At 41.5% G+C, this 19457-nt stretch overlaps 2 protein-coding genes across 2 annotated transcripts in view; one reads left to right on the top strand and one right to left on the bottom strand.

The window, feature by feature from the left end:
• Positions 1 to 209, bottom strand: part of cbfa2t2 (CBFA2/RUNX1 partner transcriptional co-repressor 2) — a 49563-nt gene extending 49354 nt beyond the window's left edge. The window contains exon 1 of the mRNA XM_061290703.1: positions 83 to 209. The gene's annotated coding sequence lies outside the window, so the exon portion shown is untranslated. The remainder of the gene's footprint in view (positions 1 to 82) is intronic.
• snta1 (syntrophin, alpha 1) lies at positions 151 to 19366 on the top strand. The gene is made up of 8 exons (XM_061290704.1): positions 151 to 433; positions 4075 to 4260; positions 15285 to 15474; positions 15552 to 15741; positions 16277 to 16407; positions 16653 to 16849; positions 17414 to 17601; positions 17727 to 19366. The coding sequence occupies exons 1-8, from the start codon at positions 151 to 153 to the stop codon at positions 17817 to 17819; spliced, it is 1458 nt and encodes a 485-aa protein (XP_061146688.1). The 3' UTR covers positions 17820 to 19366.
• The last annotated feature ends 91 nt before the right edge of the window (positions 19367 to 19457 follow it).

Here is a 19457-nt window from a genome sequence, read left to right as displayed (position 1 = left end):
GCATGAGGGAGCTGTGTGAGCATGCATGCGTGCATGCGTGCGTGTGTGTGTGTGTGTGTGTGCGTGTGTGCGTGCCCCCTACCCCAGCCCTCCATATCGCTCCGCAGGACCGCCAGCCCCTTATAGAGTTATTCCAGGAATGCGAAGAACATGGCGGCCGCGATGAAGGCGCAGAAAACCGGACTACTGGAACTCCGGGTGACCGTGGACCGCTGGACCCGGGTGCTGGCCACCCTCACCGATGACACACTGACGGTCAACCCCGGCGAGGGTGCCGACGAGACGGCCAAACCCAATCCGAATCCCGCAGGCGCGATCAACGGAGACCCCCCTAATCTCAGCTCATGTCCCGTCCCGGAGACCATCACCAATGTGAAGCGCACGGTGCGAGTTACCAAGCAAGACGTTGGAGGACTCGGGATTAGTATTAAAGGTGAGATCAATCTTTTCCTCATGGGGCTCAAATGTGGAGTCGCAGCGCCATTCAAAACACCGCGAGTTGACTTGAACTTTTTCCTCACCGAGCGTGCAAAACTTGATTGGTAACTTTGAAATGCAATGTCGCTGGTGTTTCGAATGGAAGCAGATCGCTTTTTTTGGTTAATTTTGGAATGTTTTAACCAACTTGTTGTGTGGTCCGAAGGTTGACAGCCGTCATGCTTAATTTACCCCAGCGGGGAGTCCGGTGAGTGTCATTAGGAAACGTTTGTAAGGAAGAAAAAAATATGGGTGCCGCGTAGCCTCTTGAGTGTTTAAGAAAAAAAACTCCCCAGGGAAATTGTGTATTTTAATTTTAAAACATTATTATTACTCAAAGCACGATGCATTATTAAGTGCATGAAATCATTTAGTTAAATATGAGAGAATGGATGGATGTTTGTCCAAAAGTGTTGTTATTTTCTTGTAGACACTGATGTATGCTATTTGGCCAAAGAAAAAGCTTTGAATTTAAAACAAACTGTACAGTAAATTATTTTATACATTAAGCGATTCATTTGATTTGGTTAACAATATAGTTAAACATTATCTTCTATTTGTCGTTTTTTGTTTGTTTGTTTGTTTGTTTAACTATAATAGAAGAGATTTGAAGATCTGATGACACCAGTTATGTTTATTCATTAATTTCTACATTAACTCATTTTCTTTTGCTTAATCTGTATAGACAGGTCAAGACAGTAGCCACCAATCTACAGTATACCCGATTATCTTCATCAAATATCGACAGCATTTGAATGACTTAAATATTACTATAAAATTGGCCCAAGGAGACAATCTTGCATTGTTCCCACATCTAACATCAGGCTTACATAACTGATGTGTAGCCTACTCACTCAACAGTGTGGTGGTTGTTGGAAAGCCTTTTGCAATCCTGTTTACAAGACCTCAGCTGGTATCTCGGTTGGCAGGACAGTTTGTTGGGCGGTTAAAACTTTCTAAATACGTAACATATAAAGATCATGCTATGGTTGGATTTTTAGAAATGCAAACAAGGTTTAAAAGTAGTTACGACTGTATTTGTTTGTTGAATGTTTATATTGATGCTTGAATGTCATACTTTTACCCTCCATTAAATTGCCAATTGATTCCCCTACATTTAGTCTCCATGAAAAGTTTCCAATTTGGAATATCTTTAAAAAATCCCCATTTTAACCTCCCATGGTCATTTATTGAGAAGTTCATGGAACTTTCCACCCTTTAAGCAAGAATGCCAAGCGGGAGGGCTGTAGCTTCTTTTATACAGAGATCCTCACATTTGTGACGGATGACAAAACCTAACAAAGGCACACAACTGTTTTTGCTTTCACACTGTGTTCTGGAACAAGAAAAATAGATGTGAGCTCATATTCTTTGGGAGACAAAACCCAGATGCTATGTTTGATGCCTTTTCAGATCAGCCAATCAGATAATTACATGTGTGATGTCAACAACGGACTTCGACTTTTGACTTGGCTTTCTTATTTCAGGTGCCTTTGTCATGGTAGTTTCTGGGGATGCTAGCTCAGAATGCAGGAAAACTGCCAGGTTGAGTTGCCCGTGCGATGCAGAAAAAAGGCACCCGTGTCAGCTTTTCTAGACAGCGCAAAAGGTTCTTGTATCTTTTTTTAGTCTGCAGTATGCACATGATGACAAGACATTGTTGCTCCTCATTATTGCTGATGCTAACGTGGTCGTTTTAGCTCCGTGTGCTTCCATCCCCCTAACAACAATGGCACCTCTAATGGCAAAAACTCTTCTGTCCATAGTTGACTTGTAGAGCCACGCAGCTTGTTATTAAAACAAAATAATTGCTGGCACCCTGCTAGCTTGATGTTGTTGCTACAAATCGGCTTGGATGGTAACCAAAGATGAAGATGGGTGGGAGGCAACACGGAGCAAAAGAGAAAAAGTGGCGAGATGTTGGACTAGCAGCGAGTCAACAGCTGAAAGGAGCAGCCAGCCATCATTTGTCATTGGTCAGAGACGAAAGCTATGTATCAGGGAGTCAACCGCCTGTGTTAATTTTAGGGAGCCCACCCTGGCTTTTAGAAAGCGTGGAGGCAGTCAACCTTCACTCTGGTCTGTCTAATTTAAGCAAAGAGCAAAGTTCCAGGTCTCCAGACAGTGTCTGGTCAGATTGAAGCCTTGTTGCCATGGGCCTGGATTAAGCCTTTTTTTTTTCCTTCCAAACAGTTAGTCCTTTCTCTTTTATATAACGCAAGATTTAATGATGGAATATGCTGTTTCTTTTAGAGAAACCAAGATTTTGCATCAATATGAAAATCAACTTCAGACATACAATTCATGATATTAAAAGACTGTAGAGTCGACTATTTGCCGTAAGCGCTTAAAAAAAGTGACCCCAAGTAATATCAAAGCCACCAATCCCAAAATTAATTAGTAATGACATAAAGTTGATGCAAAATTTGTCTTTGTGAGCCACATAAAATGACGTGGTGGGCCGACAAATGATGGCTGGCTGCTCCTTTCAGCTGTTGACTCGCTGCTAGTGCAACATCTCGCCACTTTTTCTCTTAGGTCCTAAAACTATGCAGTTTTATTTTCTATTATTCCAAATTCAAACAAATTGAAGGGCATGAAACGTATGAAATTAAAAATAAAAACTACCGTAATTTTCGGACTATAAGTCGCGTTTCTTTTCATAGTTTTGGGTGGGGGGGCGACTTATACTCAGGAGCGACTTATATGCATATATATGTCTTTTTTTTTCACTTTTTTGGGCATTTTATGGCTGGTGCGATTTATACTCCGGTGCGACTTATAGTCCGAAAATTACGGTACTACTAATATACCTGTGTCACCATTTGCATCACTCGGCGCTATCCCACATGTCGTTCAAGTGACACTTTGCCAGCTTGGAGGTGCAGCCGTGTTCGTGACATAAGAAGACACGGTGGGATGATGAAGGAATATGCGAGGATTAAGCGTTAGGCTGCCAGTTATGGGTAGAAATAATAATTGGAGACTCACTGTAGCATTCCTTCATAGATTTAAACGTGTAAGACAAAGGCAGTATTTTCATTTCTGAACTCTACCAATTACTAATTTGGAACCACAACTGTATTAGCATTGTTGTTATTTTTTAGAACTATATAAAAGCAGCAAGTATTGACTGACTCGGCTCCTCTGGGCATTACCTCATTTCTAATACTTACTGATGCAGCAAGCGACTTGTCTGATGCCATCGAGGTCAAAAGCCAGGGAACCCATTCTGTCCATAACTCGATTGGGAATGTGCTTGGCTTGCACAGGAGGAGTTAGGCCATTGACTCTTAAGTCCCACTTGGCGCAAACCTGCGCGAGACGTATTTAAAATTAATTGAATGTCATATTGTCTTTTATAATAGATAATGACGGGCCGGCTGCGAGATCGAGAGTTCAACTGCCAGCTGACATTATTGACCACCATGTTTGCATAATATATCAGTTATATCTTCTGACTGGGAATGTCAGTTACCTATCATTTGCATTGTGTTGTAACAGTTGCAAAACAAAGCAAAAAGAGTCAAAGAAAATCCAGAACCTTTCCCCACGTCAGACTCTTGCAAAGAAAATGACTAGATTCATGTCGTGCAGGTGGGAAGGAGAACAAGATGCCCATTCTCATCTCAAAGATTTTTAAGGGCTTGGCTGCCGACCAAACGGAGGCCCTTTATGTGGGCGATGCCATACTGTCTGTCAACGGCTGCGACTTACGGGAGGCCACGCACGACGAGGCCGTGCAGGCCCTGAAGAAAACTGGCAAAGAAGTCATCCTTGAAGGTAAGACGTTTACACACTCACAAGATTTACGCAAGCACTTCAGATATACAACAAGTAAACCAAAGTTCTTTTTCTGACCTTGATTGAATACATTTTCCATAATGCTGGTTAAGGTCATGTGGGATCATTTATGTTAAATTATACTTTGATCACACTTGATGGATTTAAATAATGAGCGTCTGTGAAACCAGACCCAAAGAACGAAACAGAATACCAATGCAGAGATGACATTTCTGATATCAAGTACTGTGCTCCACTTCAACAAAACACCCGCTAGGCCCTGAAGAATGTTTACAGTGAGAATCAGCAGGGTTTTTTGTTTGTTTTTTTGTTTTGTTTTTCATCAGTTTTGCCGCCAGAGCTCATGTAGTGAGGTTTGAAATGGAATAGAAAAGTGACACACTTTGTAGAATTTTAAGTACAAGATCAAACAAAAAGGGGACTCAAATATTCATGAATGCTCCATCATTCTCCAAACTTTTTCGAGAACTTTTTGTTCGATTGTAGATGACATTTTTTTTCTCTTCAAACAAAGCAACATAGCGTCGCTAGAGCGAGCTCATCTTGTAACTTCATTGAGGTTGCAAATTCTTGCCATTTTGACTGTGGTAACATTTGATTTGCCGTCAGCCAAATTTTGTTGACTTGAGCCAGAGAAGCAAGGCTGCGGACAGAAGAGCTCAGCGCTTCTGCTTTACTTGTCCACACTCAAGCAGAAAAGCGTTAATAGCAGACAAGCGGTGCCGCTCTGTGATCCATCACGTCAGGAATCCTTTTAGGCTGGCTCCCTCCTTCAATAGAGCAGCAATGAACCCAAAGAGACCAGGACACTCACAAAGTGGGCACTGGTGCGCACGACAGTATTTTTTAACAGCGCAAACTTCTTTTCGCTTGAGTTACATGTTATACTCGATCTGATAAGAGAAGATTTATTTATGTGTGCGAGAGTAAGATTGAATCGGAAAGCCATTCCATCTCTTCCATGCCACCAAAAAAATATCAATGTTTTTCTATTTTCTATTCTACCTATGTGGGTGGAGGATGGTGTCAGAGTTACAATAATAATAATGATAATCTATCTATAAAAAGTGGGTCCGTTGATCACTGCTTGGTTTTAATTTTTTTTGATTTTACATAAAAATCCGACATACTTAACTGTTTTCCTACATTTGTATGACCGATAAGAATGTTAATGTTATCCCTAGAGGTGTCAAAATAAATTGATTAATCGACAACAAATCAATTATCAAATTAATCGCCCCTTTTTTTATACGATTATTATTCTATAATCATTGACATTTTTACTTAATAATTGAGGCTCTAAAAATAATAATCCTCTAATTTGTCTAGTCTTTTTTTAATCAAATCACTAGCTGTATATAAATACTGAGTTGGAATGTAAAATTGTGCTTCCTCTGTCCTCCCCAAACGTCTCACCATGAATAGGAAAGTGTGTTTGTTGTCTATTGGACTTCTTGAAAGAAAATCAAACCTGCGACTGTTCCATGCTGTCAGGTGCCCTCTTGCCCTCTGAGTTGCCCTCTTTTCCTGTCTGACTTTACATCAAGATGTGATGGAATAATCAATGTGTCTCCGTGCGTGTGTGTGTGTGTGTGTGTGTGTGTGTGCGTGCGTGTGTGTGTGTGTGTGTGTGTGTGTGTGAGAGGAACAGTAAACACTTGAGAGGGTCAGATAAATATAAAACACCAGATGAAACAATAAATCCCCAGCTGCCTTCATTTCCTCCCAGTTATATTTACAATTTTGCGCGTGTGTGTGCACATGAGAAATCATTTTGTTTATAAGAATAATAAATGACTCTGGCTTGATTATAAAAGTTGTTTAAATGTTGAAACATGTTGAATTGTAAACCTTGAAGTCAGTCTGACTTAACTTTTGAAAACCTCGCTCCAGAGTCACAACTATGAAATGGAACAATAGTGTATGAACATGACCTTATTGTTGGTTTCACTTCCCACACTGCGTGTTTTGCCTTCCTGCCAAATTAGTTTCCGTTGTCTAGCGGTTTGTATTTTCAAACACAGCTGCACCAAAATGCATTCATCACAGAGTTATATAAAACATCTTCACGCAATGCTGGCTATGGACTTTAGCTTACCCCCAAGTTACTTGTGCGGAGTTTGCTTTGTTGTTTCCCTCACCCAGGACATTTCTGGACAGAGCTTGTTCTTTGTCCCATGGTCTTTTCATCACTGCTCCTTACACACATATGGATTAAGCGGATTTAGTTATAGAAGCACAGCAGTGACAGTTCTTCCATTGTTGTAGTAACTTTTACTGGCTGGCTGGGAACGTGTTTTAGATCTTATGTCAGCCGCATCGGGGCCGTCCAGTCTGTGCAATAGCAATTACGCCGCTGCTCGCGGTGGAATCTTCAATGCCTCAATGACATCATCTATCGGCACATGCATTTGGGAAAGTCGTTTTAAAGCCAAGGGAAGGGAAAGAAATGTTCTGACTCAAAAAGTCATACAGTTTGGTGTTCAACCAAAACATTCTAGAAAAGATTAAATGGAAATAGATTGAATTTCAGAAGTTGAATACCACTGTGCAAAAATTCTTTCACACGGCACTAAAGGGAAGAGACGTCCCGCTCGTGGTAATTTGTGCATATTCAGGCAGTCCTCTAAAAACTGGATCGTCTTTTTGTCCATATTGGCACTGGTTTGTTCTTTGGCTCTTGTCTCCGGCTAATTGAGCAAATTCAATCAGTGGCAGAGGCCTTGTGTGAGAGGAAACGACCCAATTGTTTGGTCACTTTCAGGGAAGACTGCACGAGAAAACAAATGGCGGCTTTGTTGCATCCCAAGTCCTTGGCCTTGAGCCATGTTCTGCTGGATTTGACTATGCTGACGGTGTCATATCACGAAACAGATGGACGCAAACAAAACCGCACCAACTGTGGTCATTAAGCACATAAATACTAGTTTACAAGCGTGTGAAAATTCCATGTGCGCAAGCTTTGATGTGTTTAGCCAATGCCTGGGGTGCGATTCGATTTTTAGGACGTTCATCTGTGCCTGTGACGCTTTGTCAGCACTCTCAACAGGCACTAACCCCAAATCTAATCTCTCGCTGTCTTTGCCACATACCTGAATCCCATTTTTTGACTGCCTGCAATATAGCCCATTCTGGAACGACTGAAATTACTCGGAGTCAGACAATCATTGTTGTCCAGTGAAATTGTCTTCCTTGGCTTATTATTACAAGTTGTTTTGTTTTACCTTACGTTCTTGCCGTTCTGTTGTCAGCAAATGAGTAACTGGCAATGCATCTCGCGTGGCTGTTTTTTTTCCAAAATTCCAGCTTCATTGTGTAATTAAGAATACTATCCATTCCAAGAAAGTACAGTACAGTTAGACTAAATGTGACCTTCTGCACGCCGATGTCCCGCTGATTCTCGCTGCGTGTTCGCTTCTCTTCCGGGGGGGTGTTAATGGGACGTCAAACGCTTTGTGTGGCGGGCTCCATCTAGTGTGGAAACTGAGAAGCTGAGCTCAAGCTTCTTGTGCGGGCCATATTCAATTATGTTTTCAGAATTTGCTGCGGGCCAATAAAAACTGGACCGTTAGTTTGGACACCCCTAATTTAGAGCAAAGAACTGTGTAGTCTGCCTGATGCCATTGCCTTTGGTCTTTTCTGTTCCACATGTAGAGTTATGTAGCTTGTTAAGTCAACCATAATATCGGATCGGTATCGGGTATCGACCGATACGCAAAGTCACGGCATCGGTATCGGTATCGGAACTGAAAAAGTCGGATCGGTGCATCTCTAATCCCTCAGGATGCATGACTTTTACTTAGGATTTCTTTAATTAAAAAAAGGCACCAGTAGGCTGCCGAGTCACTGTGTAAAATGAACACATTTCACTTTAATTCCCGGGGTTATATTTTTTTTTGTGCAGTTGAAAATGGCTTATTAATTTGATTATTGTCATGTGACGTGAATGTCAGTTATATTTCCAAAGTTGAATTTACGACAAAGTTGGCATGATCACATAGAGCCGCTGGTGCACTTTCAATCATTTTTTTGGGGGGGACAGACATTCATACTCTCGCTGCTCTGGCTACAGTTGACATCCGGACATTGAAACATTTTAGTTAGAAAATGTTAACTAATTAACAGCCAGCTGCTAACCTGAGCAGCACTGAGTCACCCACATCACTCATCAGACCAAGCCCCACCTATTAAAATTCAAACACGCTGTGGCAGATATTATAATAAAATGTAAGGATGGTGACCCGACGTTGACCCGCGCCTCACATGCACATTTTATTGATTTAAAAACGGCAAAATATTTTTTTTCAGCATCCTTTTTATACCAACTGAAAATGTTATAAAAATGAACAAATTGTAGGTCAACTCGAGATGAGAGAAGAGGTTTCACTGTGCGTTTCTTGTATTAAAAACCCAACTCTGTCACTGTGCCAAGTCTACGTGCGGTATTATCCCTGCTGCGAAAGCTCTGACCCTCAGGACACAAAGCTCGGTTCTTTTTCTTTTGGCTCTGCTGCCCTGTGAGCAAATTGCGCTTACGCACAGCAAGGGGATGGATTATCTCAGAAAATAACAATGCTTGATCAAATCGCAACTCTTGCCCGGAGGGCCATCTTCGCGTGTACCTTGACGTTTGCTTAGCGGGACCCCTTGTGAACCCCACTGGCTTTTCCAGGGCCCCCGATAAATTAGCGGCCAGGCCTTTGTGACGGTGGACTGGACTGAACAGTCTCGCTGCTTGATGCATGAGTACATACTGTGTTTGTGTGCAGAATGTTGGAGAAGTCAGCAGCCTGACCTCCTTTACACTCGCCTCTCGTCTTCAGGCCAGGCCCTGTTCAAGTTTGCTTCACTTTCACTTTGTGGAATTAGTATAATGAACTCTCCTGACGCCGTGCGCAAAGTAATCACATTGACGCGTTGGGAGAATGTGAATGAGTTTACGAGTCGGATTCTCTGTCTACCTTGGCGAAGCTGGCAGTTAGCCGTGATCTTAATGAGATGGGCTGTGGAAATAATGAACTTATCTAAATCATTCAGGAGAGGAGAAGCCTTCGACACATGACTGACAATAGCTGAATGGAGCACACCTTAAGTGGGGGAACACACTGGCAGCGCGTTATTTATTAACTGTGTGTTTGGTCATTGTGTGGAGGCATTACTGCTCTTGCATGTTCCACAAGCAAGCTCAATAAAGCCCTAATGCGTTGCTGCACAGTTTGTCTTTGAATATCCATTGCGTAAATATTACAACACAGCCACACAGATGCTCTTCCTTAGCCCAGCTACGTTGTTACACATGTGTTAGCATTGAGCTAGCAGCGTGTCTTAAGGCATCACTGTACACATGTACTGCACATGCTCATAACTTGGCAAAGACTTTTAGTACCTTCTGTTAAGAACCCAAGCAGAATTTCCCTCCCAAGATTCAAAGATTTTGTAGTGTAGAAGATGTACATTATCACGTCAATGTAGTTAGCAGAAAAGTAATCGCTTCTCTTCTTCTTCAACTACTCTTTGTTGGGTTTTTTTCCAGGCTTCGAAAAATGAGATTTGGCATAAAATAGTTTTAAAGTCGGATTTCAGTATCGTCCAATCAAAGCATTAATTTTCTAGCAAACTATCTTTAGAAGTAACATTTTGGGAAGCGGTCCAAGAATCTCACGGCCTCACGGTAGAATCGTGGCGTGCACGTGCTGCATCTTTGAAATATTTGCGCTTTGTTGTAAGAACTCCACTTTTTCTTTATTGCAGCCACTAATAGCTTGTTTTACCTCAATTGAACCGAGTACACAGAATGGGCAAAGGCAAACGCTTGTGATCTACTGCGTCGATTTGGCCCGAGATATCGTTTTTCTTTTTTGTCTTGTTGCTGCTGTAACATTGGGACATTGTTTTCCTGGCATGCTTTCCAGAGACAACCGCATGCTTCTGAGGTCGCTGGCTGAGCAATGACATTCCAGCCGTTCCCACGGTTACCAGTGGAGAAGGAGGAACGGCTGAACTTTTAGAAAATCTTCTTACAATACCACTTGAACCTTCCAATGACAAACACTTGGCTGCCAGACGCTTGTCAACCTTCGTTTTTTTTTTTTTTTTGCATTTCAAATAAATAATGGAACAAATGGGATATTATTTTTATACATTAATATCTCACTGCTGACTTGCTTAATAATTACTTATTTAACTGCTGGGTCGGGGGGCATAGTTGTTCCAGTTTGATTTAATCAGAGAGGAACCAAGTGAGACAAGACCATAAACCCGGGATAAGCAAAAACAATGCTGCTCAGATATTGCACAGTCTTTGTTGAGTAAAGATAAAAGAATAAGTCTAAAGTATTCTTTTTGTATAACTCTGAAGTATTCTTTTTGAAAAAGCGCTCCAAGATTCTTCTGCTTTGTGCTTGTTCATTCAAAAATATGAAATGCTCTTTCAGCTTACCCGTATCATCTGAAGATTTATGGTTATGGAAATTGTATGACTTCAAATGCATTTGGGGACAAAACTGCATATTTTATGGACTGGAAAATATTTTATTTTTGCCTTTCACTTGTGTGAGATTGCATTTATGTAACAATAGATTTGAATGTTTTGGTCAGATTTTTATTTAATAATTTATCCTGCAAATTGTATCCATTTACAAGGGTAGACATGGTTTCTTCTTCTTTAATTGCCAGCCACTTTACAGGTGAAAGACTGCCCCCCACAGGCCTTGGCGGAATAGCTTGAATTAAAAGTCTAACTTTTATTTGTGTCAGAAATTCAACTCAGCTGTTGACACATGTGCTCAACTAGGAGGTCCTAGTCTGACATTTATTTTAATTTTCTTTCTCATGTGTGCTCTTGTTTTTATTTTCCTTTTGCTGCCCTGACACAAAGGCGGAACCAAACTGTGTGATCACACATTCTTTCATGCACTGATGACATTTATCAAGTCAAAGTAGCAGGCGGTATTTATTCTGTCATGTTGTCAGCTATGACTGACAGTTTGGTGGGGGTATTGATCCAATGTGTCTATAATTATAATTCTAAAGCAAATCATGTGGTGGTACTTTTCCATTGCGTTTAGCATTTTGGAAATGGTGCTTTGGCTATTTGGAAACTCTCCTGGCAGTTGAGAGACATAAAAGCTTTATGGGGGAAAAAAAATGTTTAAAGTGAGTTGGCTGAAAATGTCTGGTCAGGATTTGTCAAAGAAAGCTTAGAGGGGGATTCTGTGGAAGTCACGCACGCGCACACACACACACAGACACGCACACACACACACACACACAAAAGCTGTATGAAAAAGTGGTCTCACTGGCTGCCAGATAAGCTGAAGTAATAACAGTGCCATCTCAGCTAATTTTAGCCTCTGTATTGGATGTGCCGCCCCTGGAATTCATGGCAACATTTCTGGCTAGGCTTTACTAGATGTACCATGTGTAGGTTTTTTTTTTTTATTCTTACTTTCAATTTCCTCTCTCTCTTATTTTCATTCCTTTACTCCTCTGTAATCCTCTATCCGCAAACTCTTTTTTTTCCATCCACAATTCTTTTAGCTAGCTTTTTGTGGAATCCAACACTGCTTACTTTTCTTCACCGTCTTTGTGAAAATAGAGCTGTATCGAATTTTCGGTTATTTTTTTATCTTCATATACAGTGCCTTGCGAAAGTATTCACCCCCCTTGAACCTTTCAACTTTTTGCCACATTTCAGGCTTCAAACATAAAGATATAAAATTTAATTTTTTTGTAAAGAATCATCAACAAGTGGGACACAATCGTGAAGTGGAAGAAACTTATTGGATAATTTAAACTTTTTTAGCAAATAGAAAACTGAAAAGTGGGGCGTGCAATATTATTCGGCCCCTTTACTTTCAGTGCAGCAAACTCACTCCAGAAGTTCAGTGCGGATCTTTGAATGATCCAATGTTGTCCTAAATGACTAATGATGATAAATAGAATACACGTGTGTGGTCTCCGTATAAATGCACCTGCTCTTTGATAGTCTCAGGGTTCTGTTTAAAGCGCAGAGAGAACCATCAAGACAAAGGAACACACCAGGCAGGTCCGAGATACTGTTGTGGAGGAGTTTAAAGCCGTATTTGGAGATAAAAAGATTTCCCAAGCTTTAAACATCTCAAGGAGCACTGTGCAAGCAATTATATTGAAATGAAAGGAGTATCAGACCACTCCAAATCTACCAAGACCCGGCCGTCCCTCCAAACTTTCATCTCAAGCAAGGAGAAGACTGATCAGAGATGCAACCAAGAGGCCCATGATCACTCTGGATGAACTGCAGATAACTACAGCTGAGGTGGGAGAGTCTGTCCATAGGACAACAATCAGTCGTGCACTACACAAATCTGGCCTTTATGGAAGAGTGGCAAGAAGAACGACATTTCTCAAAGATATCCATAAAAAGTCTCGTTTAAAGTTTGCCACAAGCCACCTGGGAGACACACCAAAGATGTGGAAGAAGGTGCTCTGGTCAGATGAAACCAAAATCGAACTTTTTGGCCACAATGCAAAACGCTATGTTTGGCGTAAAAGCAACACAGCTCATCACCCTGAACACACCATCCCAACTGTCAAACATGGTGGTGGCAGCATCATGGTTTGGGCCTGCTTTTCTTCAGCAGGGACAGGGAAGATGGCTAAAATTGATGGGAAGATGGATGGAGCCAAATACAGGACCATTCTGGAAGAAAACCTGTTGGAGTCTGCAAAAGACCTGAGACTGGGACGGAGATTTATCTTCCAACAGGACAATGATCCGAAACATAAAGCCAAATCTACAATGGAATGGTTCACAAATAGACGTATCCAGGTGTTAGAATGGCCAAGTCAAAGTCCAGACCTGAATCCAATCGAGAATCTGTGGAAAGAGCTGAAGACTGCTGTTCACAAACGCTCTCCATCCAACTTCACTGAGCTTGAGCTGTTTTGCAAGGAAGAATGGGCAAGAATTCCAGTCTCTCGATGTGCAAAACTGATAGAGACATACCCCAAGCGACTTGCAGCTGTAATTGCAGCAAAAGGTGGGGCTACAAAGTATTAGCGCTAGTGAGCCGAATAATATTGCACGCCCCACTTTTCAGTTTTTTATTTGTTAAAAAAACTTTAAATTATCCAATAGATTTTGTTCCACTTCACGATTGTGTCCCACTTGTTGATTCTTGACAAAATATTAAACTTTTATATCTTTATGTTTGAAGCCTGAAATGTTGAAAGGTTCAAGGGTGCCGAATACTTTCGCAAGGCACTGTATGAACATCACAAAATGCATGACCTTGCCTCCTTGCTGCTACTTCTTTCCAACTAACTCGATTTTGCTGTAGTTGGATTAGTGAACCTTGTTACATTTTGACAAACATCACCAATCAAAGTGGTAGTCTTGATGTCTGGCTACATGGCGCCATCACCTACTGGAGGAATGTAAATCCACCCTAACTGCCTCTTTGTGTAATCAAGTAAAAACAAAAAAGTCACTTAAACCCGTGTTTAACCTCTTACATTAAATCCGAGTGGTCATCGTGAACGATGTTGGCTGCCGAACACAGCAAATATCCATCGTTCAGTACCGGGGCATATTGACAGAAGGTCATTTCTGAGACACTAAGTACACAAGTTGATAGCTACTTGAGAAATGTGGCAGGTACCTGTTAGTCTTCTGCCACTTACCTACTTGCACTGTGTAGTTGAGACAAGGAAAGAGTCATGGCAGAAAAAAAAGTAACTTCAATACTCAAACATACTTTTATTAAGACAACTTTCACATTCCCAGACATCATTGTGACAGCAAACAGTTGTTCAGTTCAAACTGAGGTTTTACATGACACATTTCTTCCAAGAACATTTTGGTTGAATTCTAACTGACTTCAGAGAGCTATGCGTATAATATCCAAACCACTTGTTTTCAGAGCGCCAGGTATTAACGTTCACTCTGACTAGTTGGAGGCAGCGACGTAATTCGCACTGTTGCCCTTCCATGCCAAAGACAACACAAAGTTGGACCTTGCACATGATAGCACAACTTCCCTCGCCTTACTTGTCGGTAGTATGTAGACATCTCTTCTGTGAATGAATTGACTTCTCTAAAGCAGTGATCAGGCAAGACACTCGAGCTACTCCTTCATTTCAGAGCCAAATGAATCTGTTGTCGACTTTTGCCCTGCAGCTCAATTTTTTATTTTTTTTTTTAAACCAAATAGCTGCTTGGTTGACTGAGCGGCAGGAATGCCATCTATTTTGGGAACGGTGGAAGCCCCCCTCGCTCGCTCCCGTTATCCCATCCCGAGGTTCTTTCGCTTGGAGCTATATGACTCTTTATCCTCAGCAAGACGAGAGCACTTCTTCACACTTCTTGAGTGAAACCAGATCCCTTCCTTCAGTCTTCCGATTTAGTCCTCGGGGCTATTTTTACTTGGTGCCAAATTCATACCGCAGACTTTGGCCTGCTGCGCCAGAGCTCACTCTGCGTGTGTTGTACATGTGTTGGTGTCATGGTTAAGAAGTCAAAGATGCCTCAGGTTCAGAATAACTTTAAATAACTCTTGTGAAGAATCCTGCATCAAAAAATGAGGAATATGTTGGAATAAACTACATAACACATTTTCAATTGAGGTAAACATGGAATAAAGGTTCAAAAATAAGTACTCTTGGTGAAAGGCAGCATCAAGACCTCATGGGAAAATCTGGCAAATAACACATTGAATTTATAGATCTTTGGCCAATGCCCACCAAGTGTAGTTATGGCCTCCATTTTGCCTGTAATTACAGATATACAAGGGCCACTTGTCTTCACTCTCAGTAATGCTGAGACGTTCTCAGATGGGCAATTTTCCTTGTGAACAATCCCACTGGTGACAGCTGGAAACTAAGAGTGGGAATCGGAAAATAGCTCATGATGGCATATTACTTCTTTTTTTTTTGCCTGTCATACCGATCATAGTGATTTTACGATGAGCGTTATAAGAACTACAGCTTTTGAAAGAACCGCTACATTGCTCATTATGTTTCAGTCAAGTACATCAAGGAGATGTCAGCCTTCTTCAAGAGCTCGGGATCCCCTGGCGGAGCTCTCCCGTGGGACTCGCCTCCCCCGACGCCTCAGAAGGACCAGTTGTCCGCTGAGGCCAGGGAACCCCGCAGCATCCCCTTGAAAATGTGCCAGGTATCCCGCAAACAATGCCCTCCTGACACAGAAAACAGGTACGCAGGCGCTTCACTCTCTGAGGTCAGCTTTGATCGGAAGGGAATAGTCAAGGTCCCTCATCTCCTCCTGGCAGGTACTTCGAGGTGATTTCGCCCAACAGGAGGAACTCTGTGTTTCTGCGGGCCAAAGACCCAGCCATGGCCCAGTCCTGGTACAACGCCATTCAGGCCGGTGCTGCCAACCTTTTACCACTAGTCAAGGAGGAGATGAAGAGATTGCAGCCGGGTATGGAAGTCAAACACTTGGGATGGATTGTTGAACAGGTAAGGATCAGATCAACTGCTACCAACGAGGGTTTTTTTGGGTGGCCATTTTGTTTGTGGGTAAAATGGCTATAGAAGGACTTAAATGTGAGATGTCCTTTCCTCACAATTTCAAGCCATTCCCAGGTATCATTAAAAGTCTCAAAAAGTTATTCTTATGTCAAAAAGGATAGATAAGGATCAAGAATTACAGCACATTTAACATCCACGCTGGTTAAAATCACTCAGATTTGAGGGGCGGGTCTCTTTTGAGCAGTAGCTTATTTTGCATCTATGCAACAGGCTACTTCTTATTTCATAGAACATATTTTTTATTCCTTCGCTTTGGGAATAAAATAACTGGTTTTGAAAGGGAAATACATTTGAAATTTGAATGCAGGAAGTGGACATTTATGACCGTTTAATTTGGCTTCGATGCATGTTGATGATTTGACAGTCATGTATGCAAAGTATTAATACGAACGGCATAATGTGGATTGCCGTCACCGTGCCTGCTCCTCCCTTAAGAGGCTGTCAACACATTTGATGTGTGCAGGCGGTCCAAGGACCGGAGAGGCCCGTCCTCGCTGTGCTGACCGACCGGGAACTGCTTCTCTACCCCGCCTTGCCCGAAAGCAAAGACGCCATCAGCAACCCCACTAAGAGTCACCCTCTCATCACCACTAGGTATAAATATATTAATATGTGCGCACATACAGTATTTACATAATAGTTAACAACAGTATGTTTATCAGCATGAAGCATTTTGTGTCCAGTTTCGTGTTGAAGTAGGCACACTCTCACTCTTTCCATGTCTGCCTCAGCAGATGTTTAATTCGGAAAACAAGGGTGACACCAGAATTTGTGAGTCATATGGTTCCACCCTTTTAGACTTTTAACCCTGTTATGTCCTCTCGACATGTCTGCCTTAGGCTGGTCCACTCCGGCCCAGGGAAAACCTCTCCCCTCCTGGAATCCGAGCTTTCATTTGGCCTGCGTACGGGCACCAAGCAAGGTGTGGAGACCCATGTGTTCCGAGTGAACTCCCCTAAGGAGCTGTCGGCGTGGACTCACCTGTTGGTCGACGGCTGCCACATTGCCGCCGAGCTCATCAAGGAGGTCACGACAGGTAACTACGTAGTTGAAGGCACTTACAAATAAAATGTATATTACAATTTGCAAGTAACAAAGTGGTTTTATTATTGAATATTGATGCCATAAGACAACTACCACTGTAGTTTTAGAGGAATGGGAAGGAGTCTCTCAAAGCCATTCAACCCTCTTTGAGATTACTTTTCCCCACAATTGACTCCCTTCATTATCACTTTTTAGTCTGGACATCAAATGTTCAAAATGATCCATAACGTGTTTGCTTTTAACACAGCCCACATGCCCACTCGGGAGACATAAACAACCACCCGGCGCCAGGAATCATTCATCGAGATAATGACGTCAAGAGTTGTTTACATTATATTTCCAAGAATAAGTAAAGGGCCAAGATTTAGAGTCAAAGTCAACACACTAATTTCCTTGGTTTTAAGTGGATATGAAGTAGATAGTCCTGGATAAAGTTTTTTTTAATACAGTACTAAAATGATTTTTTTAATTGTCCTAAGGTGACCTCTAGTGGTCATATGAGGTAGCGTAGCAATAAGTGTCAATTCAATAACACAATGTACCCTCCCCATGGTAGCCTGCAGCTGGAACGGAAAGGAGTGCACCCTAGGTGTGCACATTGACGAGGGCTTCACGCTATTCACCGAAGAGCTGGGTGTGCGTAAGAGCGTCCTGCTGCAACATCCCTTTGAGCGTCTGAGGATGTCGTCGGACGACGGCGTCCGCATGATGTTCCTTGACTTCGGAGGGCCTGAGGCCGAAATTGTGAGTCAAGTATTTCCTTGCATCCTATAATGGCCACGTGGGTGTTTACTTACTCAAGTTAAGAAAGTACCAGGCAACTATTTAAATCCACTATTACAAAACTAACTGCTCCCTTTTGTCCTCAGCAACTGGACCTTCATTCTTGCCCCAAGACGCTGGTGTTCATCATCCACTCATTTCTGTCAGCCAAGGTCAAGCGACTCGGCCTCCTGGCGTGATGACGTCCGTAAAGTTTGTATTAGGAATATTTGACGAATTGACAAAAACAACAACCCAGACCGTTATGAGCGCAGCAAGTGATGACTAAACCTCCTGTCCTCTCTACCGGCTTGTCCCGGTCTCTCGTGGAAGACCGGCGGACATTGGGGTAGTTGAGGTTTTTCACAAATGCACAGCTCATGAATCACGCATTGATTATGCAGCTGTCATTTTTGTAGTTTTGGTAAGCGTCACTTCACCTTGTATTGATTCATTGTATGTGTGCGCCTTGAATGTCTTGATGGTTGATGTTGGAGAAGCCATTATTTAAGTAAAGGAAGACAGCTTTAACGGAATGACGGGAGACTGATCACTACGTGATCTAAAATGGATGTAAGGATTCATTAAATGCTGAACTTATGGATGTTTAAGTTGCCTTCTCACAAAACACCCTTTTACGACTTTTTCTTTCTGGTTTTATGATAATACTAAATAAGAGCGTAATATGACAAAAAAAAAAGACTGTTATTTTTATTTGACTTACTTTAGTTAAGCTGCAGATTTTGATTAAAACTATTAAGGCTACTAACAAAAAGAGCCTCATGAACAGATGGACTTCAAAGTGTACACATACCGATAATTGGACTACATTTTTCCACACATTCCAATCAAAGTTGGCAAAACCCTCATTTTTCAATGTCTCTAAAAGTTGTGTAAAGAGGGAAAAAAACAGTTCAGAAAACAATTGAGTGACATTTGTAAATGTTCAACCTGGTCAGTATTTATGATCGCAATCAGTATAGTGTGGCCAATACCAAATTAGAGTGCTTCACTCAATTGCAAAAATTTTATTGGATGTTGCTGAGAGATTATTCTGTGGTGTGGGGTACACTTGATATTGAGTATACCATATGCTATAATAAGCACAAACTTTCTTTTTTTTTGTTTTTACTTGTCATGAGTCATGATCTCACATTTGGTAAATCTCTGAAAGTCTGTTGGGCCTAATTTGAGAATTTCCATCCCCTTACAATCAAATTCAGCGTATGTAGGTCAAATTGTCATTTATGTGCCCAACACAGAGTTGGCCTGGATCTCAAGCTATTTCTACTACAACTTGTTTTCTTCTGTGTGTTTTTTGGATGAACTGTGGCACTACAGTGCTCCCCACATGTTCGTCTTGGTACTAAGAACACAATTGTATTTTTTTTATCTCATCACAAAAAAGGAACAGAAAATGGATGCATTGATTTGTGGGGTCTTTTGCCTTTTAAAAAAATCTGTTAAAATGATAAAAATCGGTGTGTGTCACCTGCTTAAGGTATGTCTCTAATCTAGATTCATGACATTTTAATTAACATTTAATCATTTGTTTAAACACTAAAGCACCCAAATGGCCTTCATCACAAAGTACTCGCACAAACAATGAAACGTTGCATTAAACTTGTATTCCTGTGTCAATGTTGTCCAAAATAAAATGTCTATTATTATTTAAACAAGCAAAGGTGTGCCTTTTAAGGGTTGTTTGTACATAAACATGTAATAAACTTTGGTAACTTTTAACATACATGGCTGTACTGTTTCCTTTTGTGCATTCACATATATCACAGTCCACGTGTGGGTAATATTTTTGCAAATTATTGACCATCCAAAATGTT

The sequence above is a fragment of the Syngnathus typhle genome, linkage group LG11, assembly GCF_033458585.1.
Source record: "Syngnathus typhle isolate RoL2023-S1 ecotype Sweden linkage group LG11, RoL_Styp_1.0, whole genome shotgun sequence".
Classification (NCBI taxonomy): Eukaryota; Metazoa; Chordata; class Actinopteri; order Syngnathiformes; family Syngnathidae; genus Syngnathus; species Syngnathus typhle.
The sequence above is the reverse complement of the archived record's forward strand: the minus strand, read 5'-3'. Positions and strand labels throughout refer to the sequence as shown.